The 15,265-nt window shown below is 50.5% G+C and overlaps 6 protein-coding genes across 6 annotated transcripts; 2 read left to right on the top strand and 4 right to left on the bottom strand.

The window, feature by feature from the left end:
• Positions 1 to 378: 378 nt before the first annotated feature.
• Positions 379 to 1,421, bottom strand: N7458_003429 (NmrA/HSCARG family protein; the record flags this gene model as incomplete). Its single annotated transcript, XM_056906812.1, has 3 exons — positions 379 to 719; positions 774 to 1,185; positions 1,248 to 1,421. 3 exons carry the CDS (start codon positions 1,419 to 1,421, stop codon positions 379 to 381), a joined length of 927 nt encoding a protein of 308 aa, XP_056770919.1.
• A 1,051-nt stretch (positions 1,422 to 2,472) lies between these two features.
• Positions 2,473 to 4,251, bottom strand: N7458_003430 (AP-1 complex subunit mu; the record flags this gene model as incomplete). The annotated part of the gene is made up of 6 exons (XM_056906813.1): positions 2,473 to 2,553; positions 2,618 to 2,992; positions 3,056 to 3,545; positions 3,637 to 3,866; positions 3,989 to 4,117; positions 4,213 to 4,251. The coding sequence occupies 6 exons, from the start codon at positions 4,249 to 4,251 to the stop codon at positions 2,473 to 2,475; spliced, it is 1,344 nt and encodes a 447-aa protein (XP_056770920.1).
• An 856-nt stretch (positions 4,252 to 5,107) lies between these two features.
• On the bottom strand, positions 5,108 to 5,992 carry N7458_003431 (mitochondrial 54S ribosomal protein mL57; the record flags this gene model as incomplete). Its single annotated transcript, XM_056906814.1, has 3 exons — positions 5,108 to 5,263; positions 5,327 to 5,559; positions 5,620 to 5,992. 3 exons carry the CDS (start codon positions 5,990 to 5,992, stop codon positions 5,108 to 5,110), a joined length of 762 nt encoding a protein of 253 aa, XP_056770921.1.
• Positions 5,993 to 9,563: 3,571 nt separating this feature from the next.
• Positions 9,564 to 10,329, bottom strand: N7458_003432 (uncharacterized protein; the record flags this gene model as incomplete). The annotated part of the gene is made up of 3 exons (XM_056906815.1): positions 9,564 to 9,993; positions 10,132 to 10,216; positions 10,290 to 10,329. The coding sequence occupies 3 exons, from the start codon at positions 10,327 to 10,329 to the stop codon at positions 9,564 to 9,566; spliced, it is 555 nt and encodes a 184-aa protein (XP_056770922.1).
• Positions 10,330 to 11,697: 1,368 nt separating this feature from the next.
• N7458_003433 (NAD(P)H-dependent flavin oxidoreductase) lies at positions 11,698 to 12,870 on the top strand (the record flags this gene model as incomplete). Its single annotated transcript, XM_056906816.1, has 4 exons — positions 11,698 to 11,740; positions 11,794 to 11,876; positions 11,942 to 12,670; positions 12,727 to 12,870. 4 exons carry the CDS (start codon positions 11,698 to 11,700, stop codon positions 12,868 to 12,870), a joined length of 999 nt encoding a protein of 332 aa, XP_056770923.1.
• A 1,178-nt stretch (positions 12,871 to 14,048) lies between these two features.
• Positions 14,049 to 14,816, top strand: N7458_003434 (uncharacterized protein; the record flags this gene model as incomplete). The annotated part of the gene is made up of 1 exon (XM_056906817.1): positions 14,049 to 14,816. One exon carries the CDS (start codon positions 14,049 to 14,051, stop codon positions 14,814 to 14,816), a length of 768 nt encoding a protein of 255 aa, XP_056770924.1.
• Positions 14,817 to 15,265: the final 449 nt, after the last annotated feature.

Raw genomic sequence — 15,265 nt, forward strand, 5'->3', positions numbered from 1 at the left:
TCTACTTAACCGGGGCACAGTATTAATATTACATGTCTTAACAGCTTTCTACACTGCGCATTTTGCTATGGTCGTGGGTTTATACGTGGATCTTCCCAGAAAGGGTTGGACCTTCAATAATGTTCGCAGCGAAGGCTGGCCGCAGTGGAGTTATATGGTCACTTCTTGGGCCATGTGTTATTATATTGTACAGACTTGCGGTTGCAATTGGTAACGAGAATCGTCACCACCTGGATTTAAACCATGAAATCCTTTTACACTGGCAGTATTCCAATGATGATCTTCTAGGCATGATCTATTCAAGAAACCGCATCGAATTCTTATCCAACGTATTGAAAATTGTGCTAAGTACGTCTGCATCATCAACACGACACACCATCAACCCCAATACTTGCGGTTCTTCTCAAAAAACTCCCTCACACTCACGGGCTTCTCGGACAATAACTCGAGACTTTGGGACAAATCAGCCCCAGCATAGTAACCAGGATCCTCAAGCATAACTAGATTCTCATAAATCTCGTCAACCATGTCTGGTGGCAGCGATGCGGCGAGGAAACCCTTGAACATGTCCCCGGGAACAGGGACTACCTTGAGGGGTGTACCGATTACAGCCTCAAAGTCAGCTGCAATTTGTTCGAAGCTGTAATAGTCACTAGCAGCATAAATGACATTCGCCTTCTCCGTTGGAGGGTGTCGAAGAGCAGCCCGAACGAAGTTTCCTTTCATACGTCAGTCATTTAGCAATCAACACACAGATCCCAGAGATTGCTCACCTGTATCAACGCTAGCATCAATAAATGGGGCAATAGTCCCTGGAGAAACAGGTATCGCCATCATGAACGATCCATCCTCTTGCTTTCGAATGAACGAGAACAATTCGCTCATGAAAATACCCGGCATGACAAAACTAGCTGGTATACCGCGCTCGCGAATATACTCCTCAACCTCAGCTTTGCCGTCGAAATGAGTAATGTTGACCAGTCGTCCTTGAGTTGCATTGGCCGCATTAATCAGAGAGGAAAATATCAAGTGCTTCACGCCTGCTGCTTTACAAGCATCTGTGACTACCTTTCCTTGCAGGATTTCAGGCTTGGCGGACATTGATTCCCAGAAATTGGTGACAAGATACACCGCGTGAGCTCCGTCAACTGCTTTGGTGACATCTTCTTGCGATGACATATCTCCCTGTAGAAACAAAGTCAGAAAGTGGCACTCCAAAATAGTATTGAGCAATGCTTGTGCCATACTTTTATTAGCTCAACTCCCTTCTCTGCCAGGGCTTTTGCTTTTGGCTTGCTCAGATCGCGAGTGACGGCTCTGACGCGAAACTCTTTGGATAGCTCTGGATCGGCGAGAATGGTGCGGATAACAGAACCACCTTGGTTACCGGTGGCTCCGAAGACGGTGATCAATTTCGACATGCCGGTTGAGAACAAGAAGCCCGGGTAGAGAATTGTTGTTTTGTATTGGATCGATCATAGTTGCTTGCTGAAGCTGGACAATTTATACTTCTATGTATAGTTGAATTCCTTAGTATACTTGATATGGCTTCCAATCGGGAGAATTCCAACTATTAGACCGAGACGGGGAGTTAATTGTCCCGAGATCGAGGCTAGTGCCACAAGCCTCAAACTTCCCATCGTCTGGGAACGTTTGATTTGATCCATTTTCAAGGTGGTTCAAGCACACGAGGAGCCCGCATTAGAGAACAAGCTAACTAGCCAAGATTGCTTGACTCATAGTGTCCGTAGTCTTGAGCACTTACACGCAGAAAGAAATCCTTCAGGATCAGTTGTGACACGAACCTTTAATCAACGCGTACCACAATAAGCACATTAGTTGGTCGAAGCTTGGCCCCAAGCCTTGACCTATGCGGCTATTCATCGTTATGACGTACCGACTTTACTGTCTAAGCATAATTTTGTGCAATATCGACACAAAGTACAGATGATAAATCGAGAATTCATAATCTACACAAGATTCGAGCAGAGCTCTATGATTGGGGTAGGGATCTAGCTCGCCTATCTCTTATGACGCCAAATCAGGCGTCCAAAGTCGGGAGTTCGGCACACATTTCTAATCACTGGCCTTGCAATCAATACCTTTCCTTAATTTCTTACTTCTGGCTAGATATGAACGTGCAATGAATCCCAGCCAAAGGACAAGATAATTAGACAGAACCCAGCTCGCCTATTAACACGGAGTCGGAGGAGTTAGAAGACAACGGAAAGTAAATGTCGCTGATTTTGGCATATCCAAGCTTATCTGGGGATTTCTAATCGCATCTATGCAAATACAGTCAAGACAACTGAACAGGAAGAACGTCGGGATTGAATTATCTATCGGACCGGCCGGCCTCAACGGAGTACAAAATATAGCCTTGATGTTGTAGAAATGTGTGGAAAAGGTCGAAGTGGGAGACAAGAAAGGGCTGTACAGATTACTCATGCAGAAATCAGTAGACGAATTGCTTTATTGAACGTCCGGCATGCGGACCGCAATGTCGCCTGATTGTGTAATGTAGCGGACCCAGGGGAGGGAGGGGTATTGAAGCTATAAAGAGAGGAGTTAGCCATGAAGTCTCTGTAGGACCAGTAAATAGCGACAGTGAACATACCTTTGGCTCCGTGATCTTCAAGTATCGCACTTGGATACCGGAGGTGGTGAAGTAGGGGATCTCGAACTTGACGTTAATAGGTCGCTTCGCCTTGCCCATTGCGCCAGCTCCGCCCATACTTCCACCAAAGCCGCCAGTCATACCACCGCCATGCTCGTCATCTCCCTTCACGGAGGGAAGACCCAGCTCCGCCCGCATGAGGAACTCCTTGCCACCACCGAACTGCTTGATCTTCCAGATAATCGCCGACTTCTCGGGAGCATAGTGCACAGTTCCGATGTTGGTGCGGAATCGAGGTGAGTCTGCATCTTCGGGGACGGGGACAAGAATTTCAACGTTGTTTGCAGTACTGCGGCGTTTGAATTGAGCTTTGGCCTATATCAAACAACGTGATTAGTCTTGAACTTGCGGAAAGACAGCTTTGAGGGCCAGCCATACCTTCAGCATATACTCAATGCGCGATCCCGAGTGCGACTCCACCAAACACTCCACCCAGATCAGCGGCTTGACCTGTGTATTCAACCGGTAGCTCATAAGTTCGAATTCACCGTCCGGGGGAATAAAGCTGATCGTCCGGTCATTTTCAAACCGTGACAACCGCACACACTGGTGGAATTTGACGTCCTCCATCTCAACAGCCTTGCCCCGCGTGGCCCGGCCTGTCGTCTCGAACATGGCCTTGTCATTCAGACCCAATCGCAACTCGGGCATACCGCTCAGATAACACTTCATTTTAATGGCGCCCAGAATCTCGGATCGCAGGACGTTTCCGTTAGCCGAGACCAGCAGGTTGAGAGACTCGACCACATCCAGGAAGACCTCGTTTTTGCGGTAGCGGATACCTTCGCTTCGCCAGGATACGGCATTCGTGACTGCAATGGGTGGCCGTGCTTGGACCTCGAGCTTGTGTGATTCTTGGGTGATGTATCTGTATGGGTCAAGTTCACGCATGTTAGCCTATCAAGCCCACACCACCTCCACACGTGCCACTTGACAATGACAGCTAGATTTCCACTTACTCTTGCAGGATCTTGCTCTCTGTTGTCTGTGGGTATCCAAAGTCCATCATCTCGTCCAACAGTTCGTAAATGATGACAAAGTTATCCCGAATACTCTCCTCCTCGAGGACCTTGAAGTATTCGGTGAAGACCTCCACAAGCTTGTGGAGGAAGAGGAGGATCTCGGTGGCATTTGTGTTTCGTTTAGTCAAAGCGAGAATGTACAGGTTGCTGTGGCGAATATAAAGGTACTATGATTCGGAAGATCGGTCCGTGTCAGTTCCATGCAGATGCGCACACAAATAAGGAGACAATAAGGAGGGCGGGATGGATCGACAAGCGCGCAGAGAATAGAGTGGGTGGTGGAACATACATTGACACCCTCGTGGGAGAAGCAGGGAGGCACGGCCGGGGATTCTTCTTCGGCTTCGCTGAGGAGGATGGGGAACTTCTCTACCGCGGACATGGGAATATCCCCGCGATAGTTACGGGCCAGAAGGGTCTGGTCGAGGTGTTAGCGCCGTACCCCACGGGAATTGACCAGCAACTGCAGAAACTATAGCTTCCAAAGCGAAACAAGCTGCACAACACACATACCTTGCCCTTCAGGTCCAGGAAGAAGAGGGCCGATGCCATGACGTGTCAATGGGGGGGTGGGAGGAGATGGAGGTGTGTCGTGTTGGGTATCGAAGGCGATTATCTGGTCTTGGGCTCGGAGGTGGGGGAACAACAAATCCGCATGCTGCACCCTACTGCGACATGATCAATGAGAAGGTCGTCGACTGGGAGAGGAAAAGGACAAAGGAGCTGGAGATGAAGCCGAGAGGAGCCAGAGCATCAGCCAGTTTGGTCGAAACACAGCCAAAAGCAAAAGGGCCAAAAGGGCCAGTCGCCCGCAGTTTCGGTGGAGCCCCAGTCCTCCCAAAGAGGACTAGCGTGACTGGCCCAGCCAAATAAAAGTCTCTTCGGCGAAATTTCTCTTCCCTTTTTTCCTTTCTTCTTCAACGCTCTCTATAGACAGTGCAAGCCAGTACAAAGTCATTTTGATTTTCTGCAGCTGCCCGACATTCTGTCGGACTGGCTGTCAGTCTTTTAATTGCTGAATACTTGCGATACAGAGATGCGGAGACTAGGCCTCGTAAAGAGGGTTCCATAAGAACTGACCGTGTATTTTGCTCACTGTTACGCGGACGGTGTCAGAGGAACCGTACATTCATTCTCGGAGGATATACTACTTTTTTATATATCAATTGAGACCATCTTCAAGCGATCAAGTGTGTGGTATTGTGCAATATAGCCAATGAACAGAATAGAAGAGTTAGTTATAATACATGTACAACCGGCCGTGTAGATAAAAGGTGTGTACCCAGGTCCAGTACAGCCTCCAATCACCCTGCCCCAAGCAGAAATATCAAAGAAACAAACGCCGTGAAAATGCTGCGGAGGGTTAATGGTACAATCCAATTCCCCAACCCCGGCAGGCCCGTCCCTTTTACGAGACTGTCTTGAGGCCGAGTGGCTCGAGTATCCGATCCTGCGCCACCTTGTTGGCAATGTGTCCACCCTTCTCCAACGAGACGGCTCCAATGACGGCGTACATGGTGTGCGCCAAAACGAGTTCGAGACCAGAAGCCTTGAGGTCATCAGGCTAAGAGATACAGAAGTTAGCTGGGGTGCTCAGAAAGATGTGAGGCGTAGGGCAATCTCGAACCTTGCGAGGAGTCCACCGGAGGACCTTCTGCATTTCGTATTTTTGCGCCAGCTCGGCGAGCTTGGACCGATCGGTCAGGAAGCTCTTGGTCTCTGGAGAGAGATTTCGGAGGCCATCCAGGGCCGGGTGGGAGAAGGGCGTGCGGCCGTGAGGGTCCGTTGGTGTGGAGGTATTAGTAGCCTCGGGGTTCTGTACCAGCGCAAGAGAGGCCTGCAATTGCACAATACGCTTGCCTGTCCATCCAGTTAGTAACAAGACACCAAATACCGCCCAGAAAGTGTTTCTCCCCATACCGATGAAGGCCAATCGGTCGTTGAAGCCTCGACGTCCTTGATCAAAACTCTTGTGTGTCACGACCAACCACTTCAGCTCGTCAGAGAGGACCTTGTCACCGCCATTGCCCAGCATACGGATATAGAACTGATCCAGCAGAGCAGGATCCGAGTTCACGTGGAAGAATGGGCGCTTCGAGTGCAATCGGAGGCTGAAGGGCGCCTTTGCGCGCGGCGGCGTGTAGGACCATCGGGGCTGGTCTGCCTGGTTGGTCGAGGATTCAGGGTCCGTAGCGAAGGTGCGGCGGGGCACAAGCGTCGCAAGAGGACGAGGAGCCGCCTTGGAGACGGAGCATGCGGTCCTAGCCGCTCGAGTGGACAGATTCGAAGCCATGGGGGTCGGGTTGGTCTGCGGAAGTCGATCGTCGAGTTGGAGGTGTGGAAAGATTTCGGCCTTGGCGGTGTGATACTGCCGCTTCCTTCCAGTTGATGTTTATGGGCCTATGTTGATCTCCAACTAGAGACCAACAATAATCGGAATTATGGTGCAGATGAGATTTTCCGTCAGATAATTTCTTGGACAACTGACAATGCATACTGATTAACCTGTGGATCACCCTGTAATTGAAGACAAATGCATCCCGAGGCGCCCTTCACCGCTGCTGCGCGCGAATGCCGATGCACCTGTTGCCTCAATGTGTGGCTGAAATCGGATCGACTTTGTCACCACTAATGCACTTCTCTGACGGTGACAAAATACCAGGGGCTGCCAAGGAATTTTCATTCGCTGTCAGCGATTCTCAGAATCTCTCGACTCCATGCTTCTAAATAGTGCGCGATCTCTCAAGCACAATGACAAGTCCACTGTATCCGCCATGAATCGCAGAAGAGTGCCATGGCGGTCAAAAATAGCATGGCATTCCGATACACGACTATCGACTGAATTTCCATACCGCTGTTTGAAAACAGAGTGGCTCGTGTCGCTCATTTGTCGTTGCCCTTGTTGACTAGGGAAGAGGAGCCATTCCTACACTGACTGCAGCAGTCCTGTGCAAATTTCTTCTGAAGTCAAAGATCTCATGCTGTCGAGGGTTGAATCCAACGCTGCATGCTCCCATTTGAAAAGTACACGCAGTATCTGACGCCTTCTAGGGTCAAGGTAGCAGAGGAGACACCTCCTTCCCCATCATATCTCCAGCAATATCCCACTCTGGATAATATTGCTCTACAGCAAGCCTAGTCGGGCAGCTTCTATCTTTCTCCAACCCCACATGCCAGAGAGCAAGGCCCGAGAACACTGCCAGGTAACCCCATCTAGCTATCCGACTGGGCAACGGGCCGGACGAGCAACCTCCCAAGGTGGCGCAACCATGTCTAAGCGCGGCCCAACCACCAGGCGCTCAGCTCGCCAGCCGCCTCGGGGGAAATAATCACCCAAAATACGAAAACAGTAGGGTTCTAGATGACCCGAAGGCCAGAGCAGAGTTTAGGAGAATATTCGACAGCATTCTCTGCACTGGACGAGCCAAGTCTCGTCCAGCAATCCTTGTCCACCCCCCTCGACGCACGGAAGCCAGACACGGTTCTCCTCAGAGCTTCGACCGAGCTATGACGTGCGGTTGAGCAAGATCGGCTCATGCGCAGCTCGGCCGATTTTGAGACTGCTTGATGTCGCGAGTCCGGATGTTGGCAGCCGCCGAACTGGTCTGGACACTGTGGTTGGCCCCCGGGATCACATCCCTTGTCTCCCGTTGCAGAAAAACGGCCCTGTTGTGCGCCGTTGTACCCGCAAAGCTCTATTTTCATTCCTCCTACCTCCTACAGGACTGAATCCTCCTGGTTAAGGTAGGAGACTTTGCTTTTGTGGCACGGCGGGAGGCACAGAGGAATCCACGTGCGTTGATTCCTGTCCTTGGGTTTGTTTGTGGTGGAAGGGACTGGATACATTCTCATGCTCCTTCCTGTGGGGGACCTGGCCAGCTTTGAATCACCTGCAGTCGATGATTGTTCTCGAATCCAGAGATGGGGCTATAATTGCATTGTCGAAATATTTTCGGTCAAATAACAGCATGAAATCCGAGTACCCGAGAATTGACACATCATAAATCCATTGAGTCACAATAATAAGCATAAACCCCCAAAGCGAATCATATCCACACTCCGTAGCAAGTATATCACCAGCTCGGGCCCTGAAGAAATAACCGTTCAGGCCACAAAACGAAGCTGTCAAACCAGAGCCCCTAGGGCACTCCGATGCGGAGATCAAGCGGCTAGTAGCCGCCGCGGACGGTACTCTTCGAGCCTCTCCATCCGTAACAAAGATGATCCCTGCAAGAAGCCGAGCATTGACTGCTCAGACCGCTGGTGTCACTCCACTAGAATCTGCAGCCTCTCGGGAAGGCGTCTAGGGTATGGGGAAAGGATTTCGAGCAGGCATTCGACTACAGAATGCATTCTCGTTTCATTTCGAGCGTTAGTTTCGACTTTATTGGTTGGGGGAGGGATTTTTTGGCTCCATTATTGCTTATCTCAAATGGACTACCGGTCAGATATGCTTCGAGAGAAAAGCATATCTCTTGTATCGGAACGATAAAAAGCAACACAGCATACAGCATTGTTCGGGATAGTCAAAGGAGATGCAGGTATGTGACGGCTCCGTCCAACGGTTTATACATCAAGTCCTCTTCGTTTCCGTCGGGCCCTTGCAGCGTCGGCTATCAAGAAAAGTGCCAGCCGTTGGCCGGCTGGACAGCCACACCCATCCCCAAGACCTGGAGGAGAGGTAGCGGAAGCCTCATGTCGTTTTCCAGAGAGCTTCTCCTCCTGTCATGCTTGATTGGGATGCCCGACAGGATGGCGGTGTACGACGGTGTGGGTGTAGGATGGCGTCTCCTTAGGCCCCGACTCTTCTGTTGGATTTCTGGAGCTGTTTAAATAGAGTAGACGGGTCGGATTGAAGGTTCCATCTTGCATTCTTTCTTTCTTCGTTAAGCTGGTGAATCTCTTCTTTTCTGCGACTTGAGCTTGAGATTGTTCATACTACTGGTTTTGATCAGCGCACCTCACTATTCTCTCGTTATATTGTCCTTTGCTCAACTTTCCCACAAGATTCAGAGTCTTCGACGTCTTAACCTCCCTTAATTCGCTTACAATGGTCTGCTTTGCTGTCTCAATCTCTGGCTCTCAAGCTATCTGCTCGTACTCTATTCAGAAGCCCTATATCCTCAATGGGGGAATGCCTACCAGCGATCACTCAGTCCAAGATCCTCCCTCGCCGCGCCCATTCCCGCCTAACCCACCACCAAGCCCTGTCTAGGTGCTTTGGGGTTTGATGTGCTTCTGATTGGCGTTGGGAAAAGCAAGCTATGGAAATAGGTATGTGCCTAGTTCAACCTATACCCACGATATATCCCGGACGGTGAGGCTGATGCTTGGCATTGCAGATCTTACTCTGGAGAATTCGATTGCCTGCATAAATAACACGGTCATGCTGTTAGGGAGGGCTGATTGGAACAGCCATAATTTGATACCCTTGCCATGTTGTGATGGTCCTCGTGCAGACCTCTCGTCTCTTTGTTATTTGGTTGACGGGAATTTATGGGGGATTGATATTTGGGAAAGCGTGAAATGGTCAGATCGTGAAGTGGACTCTCGGACCTTACCTTTTGTACTGTATTACCCTAGAATGTGAGCCTTCAGTGGCATATACGGAGTATTGGTACAACAAGGAATCCTTTTCAAATATGCATTTTGGGCCGCGACCAGTATGGGTTTAGTCAACATGCCCAATCAATACAGGTCACTTTCAAAGATATCTAGATAAGAATCAAGTAAAGGATAGTAAATAAACAAAGAAATCTGCGCCTAGCTCGTGCCACGAGACCCGATTTCAGGTGTAGATTGCTCGACCAAATTCATTTTTACTAACACAAGGAAAAAACTCAAGCAGGTATGTGTATATAAACTTAATAGAAAGCAAGAGCCAGAGCGCTGGTCACGCTCACGGCCACAACGGTCCAACCAGACTTGATGATAACGTTGTTGGACAGACCACGGCCCGTATCCCACATCAAGTGGCGGAGGCCGTTGAAGGAGTGGTAGGTGAAGGGGAGGGCCATGGTAGCCTTGAGGAGAACCTTAGCAGCGACGGGGAGAGCACCCATGGCGGCAACCATGGAGGCGGACTCGAGGTGCCAGCCGAGAGCGGGCGAGGCGAGGTATGCGGTGGCCCACAAGTAGAGAGAGCCGGAGAGGGCGACACCAGTGATACGGTGCAGGGAGGAGCCGATCCAGCCGATCTGGGGGCGGTAGATGCTCAGGTGAGGAGAGACGGGGCGGGCCAGGCGCTGCTTGATCAGGATCTGGGCGGGGTCCTCAGCGTTGGAGGTAACGGGCCTGGATATCAAATGGATGGTCGGTTAGCCTTGATCAATTTCGGCAATTGCAGATGACGTATGGCTATCGCGGAGGTTGCCAATGCTACCCTGGATTTCGATAACAAGGTCACTCAATCTGCCACAGGTATGAACTGACCTCTTCTGCATGGTCTGTCCGAGGGCGACGGCGGCCGGGGAGGCGCGCATCATGGACTGCATGGCGAGCGGCTGCTGGACGGCAACTGTGAATCGGGACAGATGGTCAGCGACATTGGTATTTGGGAGACAGCCAAGGTTCAGGACAATGGGACATACGCCGTCGCAGCGATTGCTGAGCAAGCTTCTGAGAGAACATGATGGTCGTCGTCGTCGAGTTCTCGATGTTGAAGAGGAAGAATCCCGTCGCGAGCAATCGGAACGGACTACCTCGGGTTTGGAGCCGTCACGGGATTGCCGACCGGGAACCAATGACGGCGTCTGCAATTACTCTTCGGAAGATCCTTCTACCCGGGGTAGTCACGTGGGCAGCTGCACAGCACAACTAGTACGAGACTCTGGTGGAAGTCACATGACCATTTCTCGCTTGTGCGGGAGGTTCCTTTTTGTTTTCTCGGTTCCTTTTTGCTTTCCTTTTTCTTTCCTTTCCTCCACGAGTCTCCGCTCACGTTAATGTACCGGCCTTGGTCGGGATGAAGTTGATGTGCTTAGCACCCTCTGGTTTCGGCATTCTGTCGCGACCGTCGAGGGACCTTCGAGATTCGCAGAAGGAGCTGTCCCGTCGTTAATCGCCCATTTGGCTCTTCCCATGAGTTCGATGGGTTTCATATCAGGGTTACATATCATACTGTTCAAGGACGTAGATGGATAAAGGAGGGCTGTTTAGCAAAGCCAAAGCCATGCTAGTGTCAACTATGCTGTTCTCTCATGCTGCGCATGCATTGTCGATTTGTAGACCACGCTGTACCTGTCTGGCCCTTGCCTTCGAAGCCTAACAAGGTCGTCTTCCAGCTTTGACCAATAGACGCATCTATCGATCAATGCGCTCGGATCTCTGAAGGCTTATGAACCATTTTCTGGTAGAATATCATCATAGACCCGTCGGTCTGATAACTCCTACTCAATACTCTGGCTACCGAGTTGCTGTTGCGGCCGTACTTGAGTCCGAAGCTGAACCTGGACTTGAATCGCGGGATCACGGGATGCCGTCACATGCTGATGGTTCCCCTGAACCATAAAAGAGCCGTCCAGGACAAGAAGGAGGGAGACCACAATTTTCTGAATTACGCACGAGCATAACAATCAACATAATTCTTTTTACCTCAGGTCAGGCCCTCTAAGACTCTCTAGGATTATCAATCTGTTCCCCCCGCCGCATGCACATCTGGCAGCCGTCGGCCGAACACCGCTGATTCGCCCATCGTCGACTAATCCATTTAATCGTCAGGCCACCGGCCACCGAACCTCGGCAACTCCATTCCCCCCCACAGCAGAGGTCCGCGGCTACCTGGGGTGACTCTGGGGGCGCTTTTTAATCATCTTTGTTCAGACCTCGGACTTCTTTTGATTCTGTTCCCTACGTACATTCTTATACTCCGCATATCTGTCTTGCGCAGATCTGTTTATCTCTGAAAGACTCTTTGCGTCCAGCATTTCAGCTATAGACCTTCGCCGATCCTCTCCATCGCCCGATTAGATACCAGATTCGTCACTTTACATCTTCACGATGCCTTTCAACACAGCCCTGACCCGCAAGCTGGGCATTCGCGGTATGCGCATGATCGCTGATTCCTACCCTTCATCATCTTCTAACGATAGACAGTGCCCGTCGTGCAGGGTGGTATGCAGTGGGTGGGATATGCCGAGCTGGCCTCGGCTGTCAGTAACGCTGGTGGTCTGGGTTTGGTACGTGGCAGCTCTCCTACAGCACGAAATTCGAATGTGTCAAGAACCTAACGTCCTCTTTCTAGCTCACTGCCCTCACCCAACCCACCCCCGAAGACCTGCGCAAGGAAATCCGCCGATGCCGCGAAATGACCAAGTACCCCTTTGGTGTCAACTTGACCCTCCTCCCCGCCATGGTGCCCCCCGACTACGGCGCATACGCCCAGGTCATCATCGACGAGGGTATTAAGATCGTCGAGACCGCCGGTAACAATCCAGGCCCCGTCATCAAGCAGCTCAAGAAGGCCGGCATCATCATCCTCCACAAGTGCACCACCATCCGCCACGCCAAGTCCGCCGTCAAGCTGGGTGTTGATTTCCTCTCCATCGATGGATTCGAGTGCGCCGGTCACGTCGGCGAGCACGATATCACCAACTTCATTCTTCTGAGCCGTGCCCGCCAGGACCTGGGCGTTCCTTTCATTGCTTCCGGTGGTTTCGCTGATGGCCACGGTCTGGCCGCTGCGCTGGCTCTCGGTGCCGAGGGTATTAACATGGGTACTCGCTTCATGAGCACTGTCGAGGCTCCTATCCACCAAAATATCAAGGAGACTATCGTTAAGGCGCAGGAGACGGATACCGCTCTTGTGCTGCGTCGGTGGAAGAACACTTCCCGCCTGTTCGCTAACAAGGTCACCCAAGACGCTCTCAAGATTGAGAAGGAGAGCACGACTGGCGACTTTGCTGAGATTGGACCTTATGTGAGCGGCAAGCGTGGTCGTCAGGTCTTCCTGAACGGTGACCCTGACTATGGTGTAAGTTGTCACTTCTTGGGTGATATTATTTGTGTCCTATCTGACAATTCTTCTAGGTCTGGACCGCGGGCCAGGTTATTGGTTTGATTCATGATATCCCCACCTGCGAGGTGCTCCTCCGTCGTATTGAAAAGGAGGCTCTGGAATCTATGAACCGGGCCCGGAGTCTGTACAGCGATGCCCCGGCTGCCAAGCTGTAATTTGGGATGATTTCTTTCGACCATTTCCTTTCTTCTTTCTTGTGACTTGAATTTGGATTCAGTGATGCAATAGAGCATGAGTAGAAATTATACCGCTATGTGCAAGCTTTTGAATCATATTGTCCTTCTTCTGCGGTACACTGCGATGTATCATATCATCACCTTCTCGCCCAAGGTAAATGATTGTGATTTGAGACACCGCCTCATTGCCAGGTGCAGACCAGCGATCCTGAGAAACGTTATGAGAAATCAGCACAGTGGACATAGACAAAGACACAGCTTTTCTGTAGGGATCACCTCGACTTGACTGAGCAGCACCGCCGTGGCTGGGTGGTCCATGCACCGCATTCTCAGGCACAGCTGCATTCTCGAGCTCTGAGTTTGGCGACAATTAACGCGGTCGAGGTTGACTCAGGCATTCCTTCATCCACGGCTTGGTTACTCGTTGCAGAATGATGGTACTTTGTCAATTGCCTTGTATTGGTCTATGATGCGATCACCGAACCGTGAGAGCTGGTGGAGGATCGGATGAGCTATGATGGTATAATCGCTCGCGGAGCTAGCTCCAAGGGGCGGGGCGTCCTTGCATGCGCCCTTGAGGGATCACCTTCGAGAATGCATGAGGTTCTGCATGCGATTGGACTTGTTTTGATCTGCAGGTGTCTTTCAGCTTTACGATGGGACCTTTCAAACGGCAATCTCCAAGTAACAAGTTAGTTTGCCCGTGGCAACCGATGTTATTTAGGGTTTGTCACCGCATACGCTGCGACGATCCTTAATCGAGTCCTCATTCGCTACAGTCACTGATGTAATTGCCAGACCACCTGTCCTTCAATGACCGATCAAGCTTCAGATTTAATAATATTGAATCTATCGTAGTTTAAGCCGTTGCATCCTCATCCTTTAGTTGTAGCCTTTATGATCGACGGTTGCACCGCAGCTACTAGCTTATCAGCTAATCGAGCATAATCTTGATCGTAGCTGTAATCCATACAGCTATCCAAGCTCAGGTACTTATGCATGAGCTTACGATGCAGTCCAGTAAGACCAACTGTAGTCCATCCCCCTTGCCCCAGATCTGCCACAGACGTAGTTTATCAACTCTGCACCTCCCACCTCATCTCACACCACGAGCGAGACTCAATCCACTCATCCACCACAATATACCCTCCATAATCATGGGCTTCATTGCATCTATGGTTCGTTATGTACGAGAAAACCGACTTTCCCGCAGATTATCAAATGCACAGCCGCAACGACTGGATGATGATTCAAACGATCTGATCAAAACAACCTCCCACACGGCCTCCTTTGCCCCTCCCGAGAGCATCGCATCTGCATCCACCATGGTCCAGCATTCATCTCAGGAACCGGTTGTCCCGACCGAATCACCAGCTCATATGAAGCAACCGGCACCCTGGGATTTGAATATTTGTACACTCTTTGACGAAATGGATTCATTGGATCCGACTACAAGTCGTGCTATTAGGGCGTTGTCTATGCCTGAATATCCGGTTCTCAAAATGGATACTATTCAGTCACCATTTGATACGCCAACGAAGAAACTAGACCAAGCAATCGATACGGGTGAGAACGAGGTCTGCCATCGGAGTAGTGGAGAAAAGGCAAGAAAATGCCGGAAGAATAGGGGCGAGAAGAGCAGAGGTGATACTCAGGCTCAAGACTCCGGGAAAAGATCAAGGATCAGAAAATCGATGACTGGATTACTCAAACGACGCTCGCTCAAGATGCCACAAACACCGATATCGCTGAAAACTTTGCGGAATCCAAACTCGCCGAAATGGATTGATTCGTCTAGTATTGCCGAGGAAGATGTTGTGGATGGTAAAGATGACATGAAATGGCTTGAGGCGAATGAGCTACGGAGGTTTGACAATAGGAGTACTGGGTTCTGGACTGGGGAGGGGAGGGGAAGATTGTGGTGACTTAGTGTTGTACCTACTTGAGCGTGGGAGCTTTATACACGAGGTTCATGTCATATTTAAAGAGTATCATTCGATTTAGTATTGGGGAATCCTATGACCTTGTACTGGCCCAGGGAGGGATGAAGAGAACATTTTGACGGATCTCGAGAAGCTTTTGGCACAGTTTATCGCAGACCTGAAAGGGATGGCTCCCGACTTCCGAGCTTCATAATAAGATCGTGGCAAGCCCACGTCATATGACTTCTTTTCTATCGTTATCAAGATCTTCCTCACAGTACAGAAGAGGCCGATTAGAGGTATATATGCGAAAGAGTCCTGGGTCAGACAGCAGCTAACCCACGGTTTCCGTGCACCAAAATCAAAGAAGCAGCGTGGCCAAGGCCAAGACCATCACCGTAAACAAAACAGTCTTCTTTCTCCGAGGGGGTGCCACACGACACAATTAATGA

The sequence above is a fragment of the Penicillium daleae genome (genome assembly GCF_028827525.1).
Source record: "Penicillium daleae strain IBT 16125 chromosome Unknown utg000002l_segment0_segment0, whole genome shotgun sequence".
NCBI classification, from domain to species: Eukaryota; Fungi; Ascomycota; class Eurotiomycetes; order Eurotiales; family Aspergillaceae; genus Penicillium; species Penicillium daleae.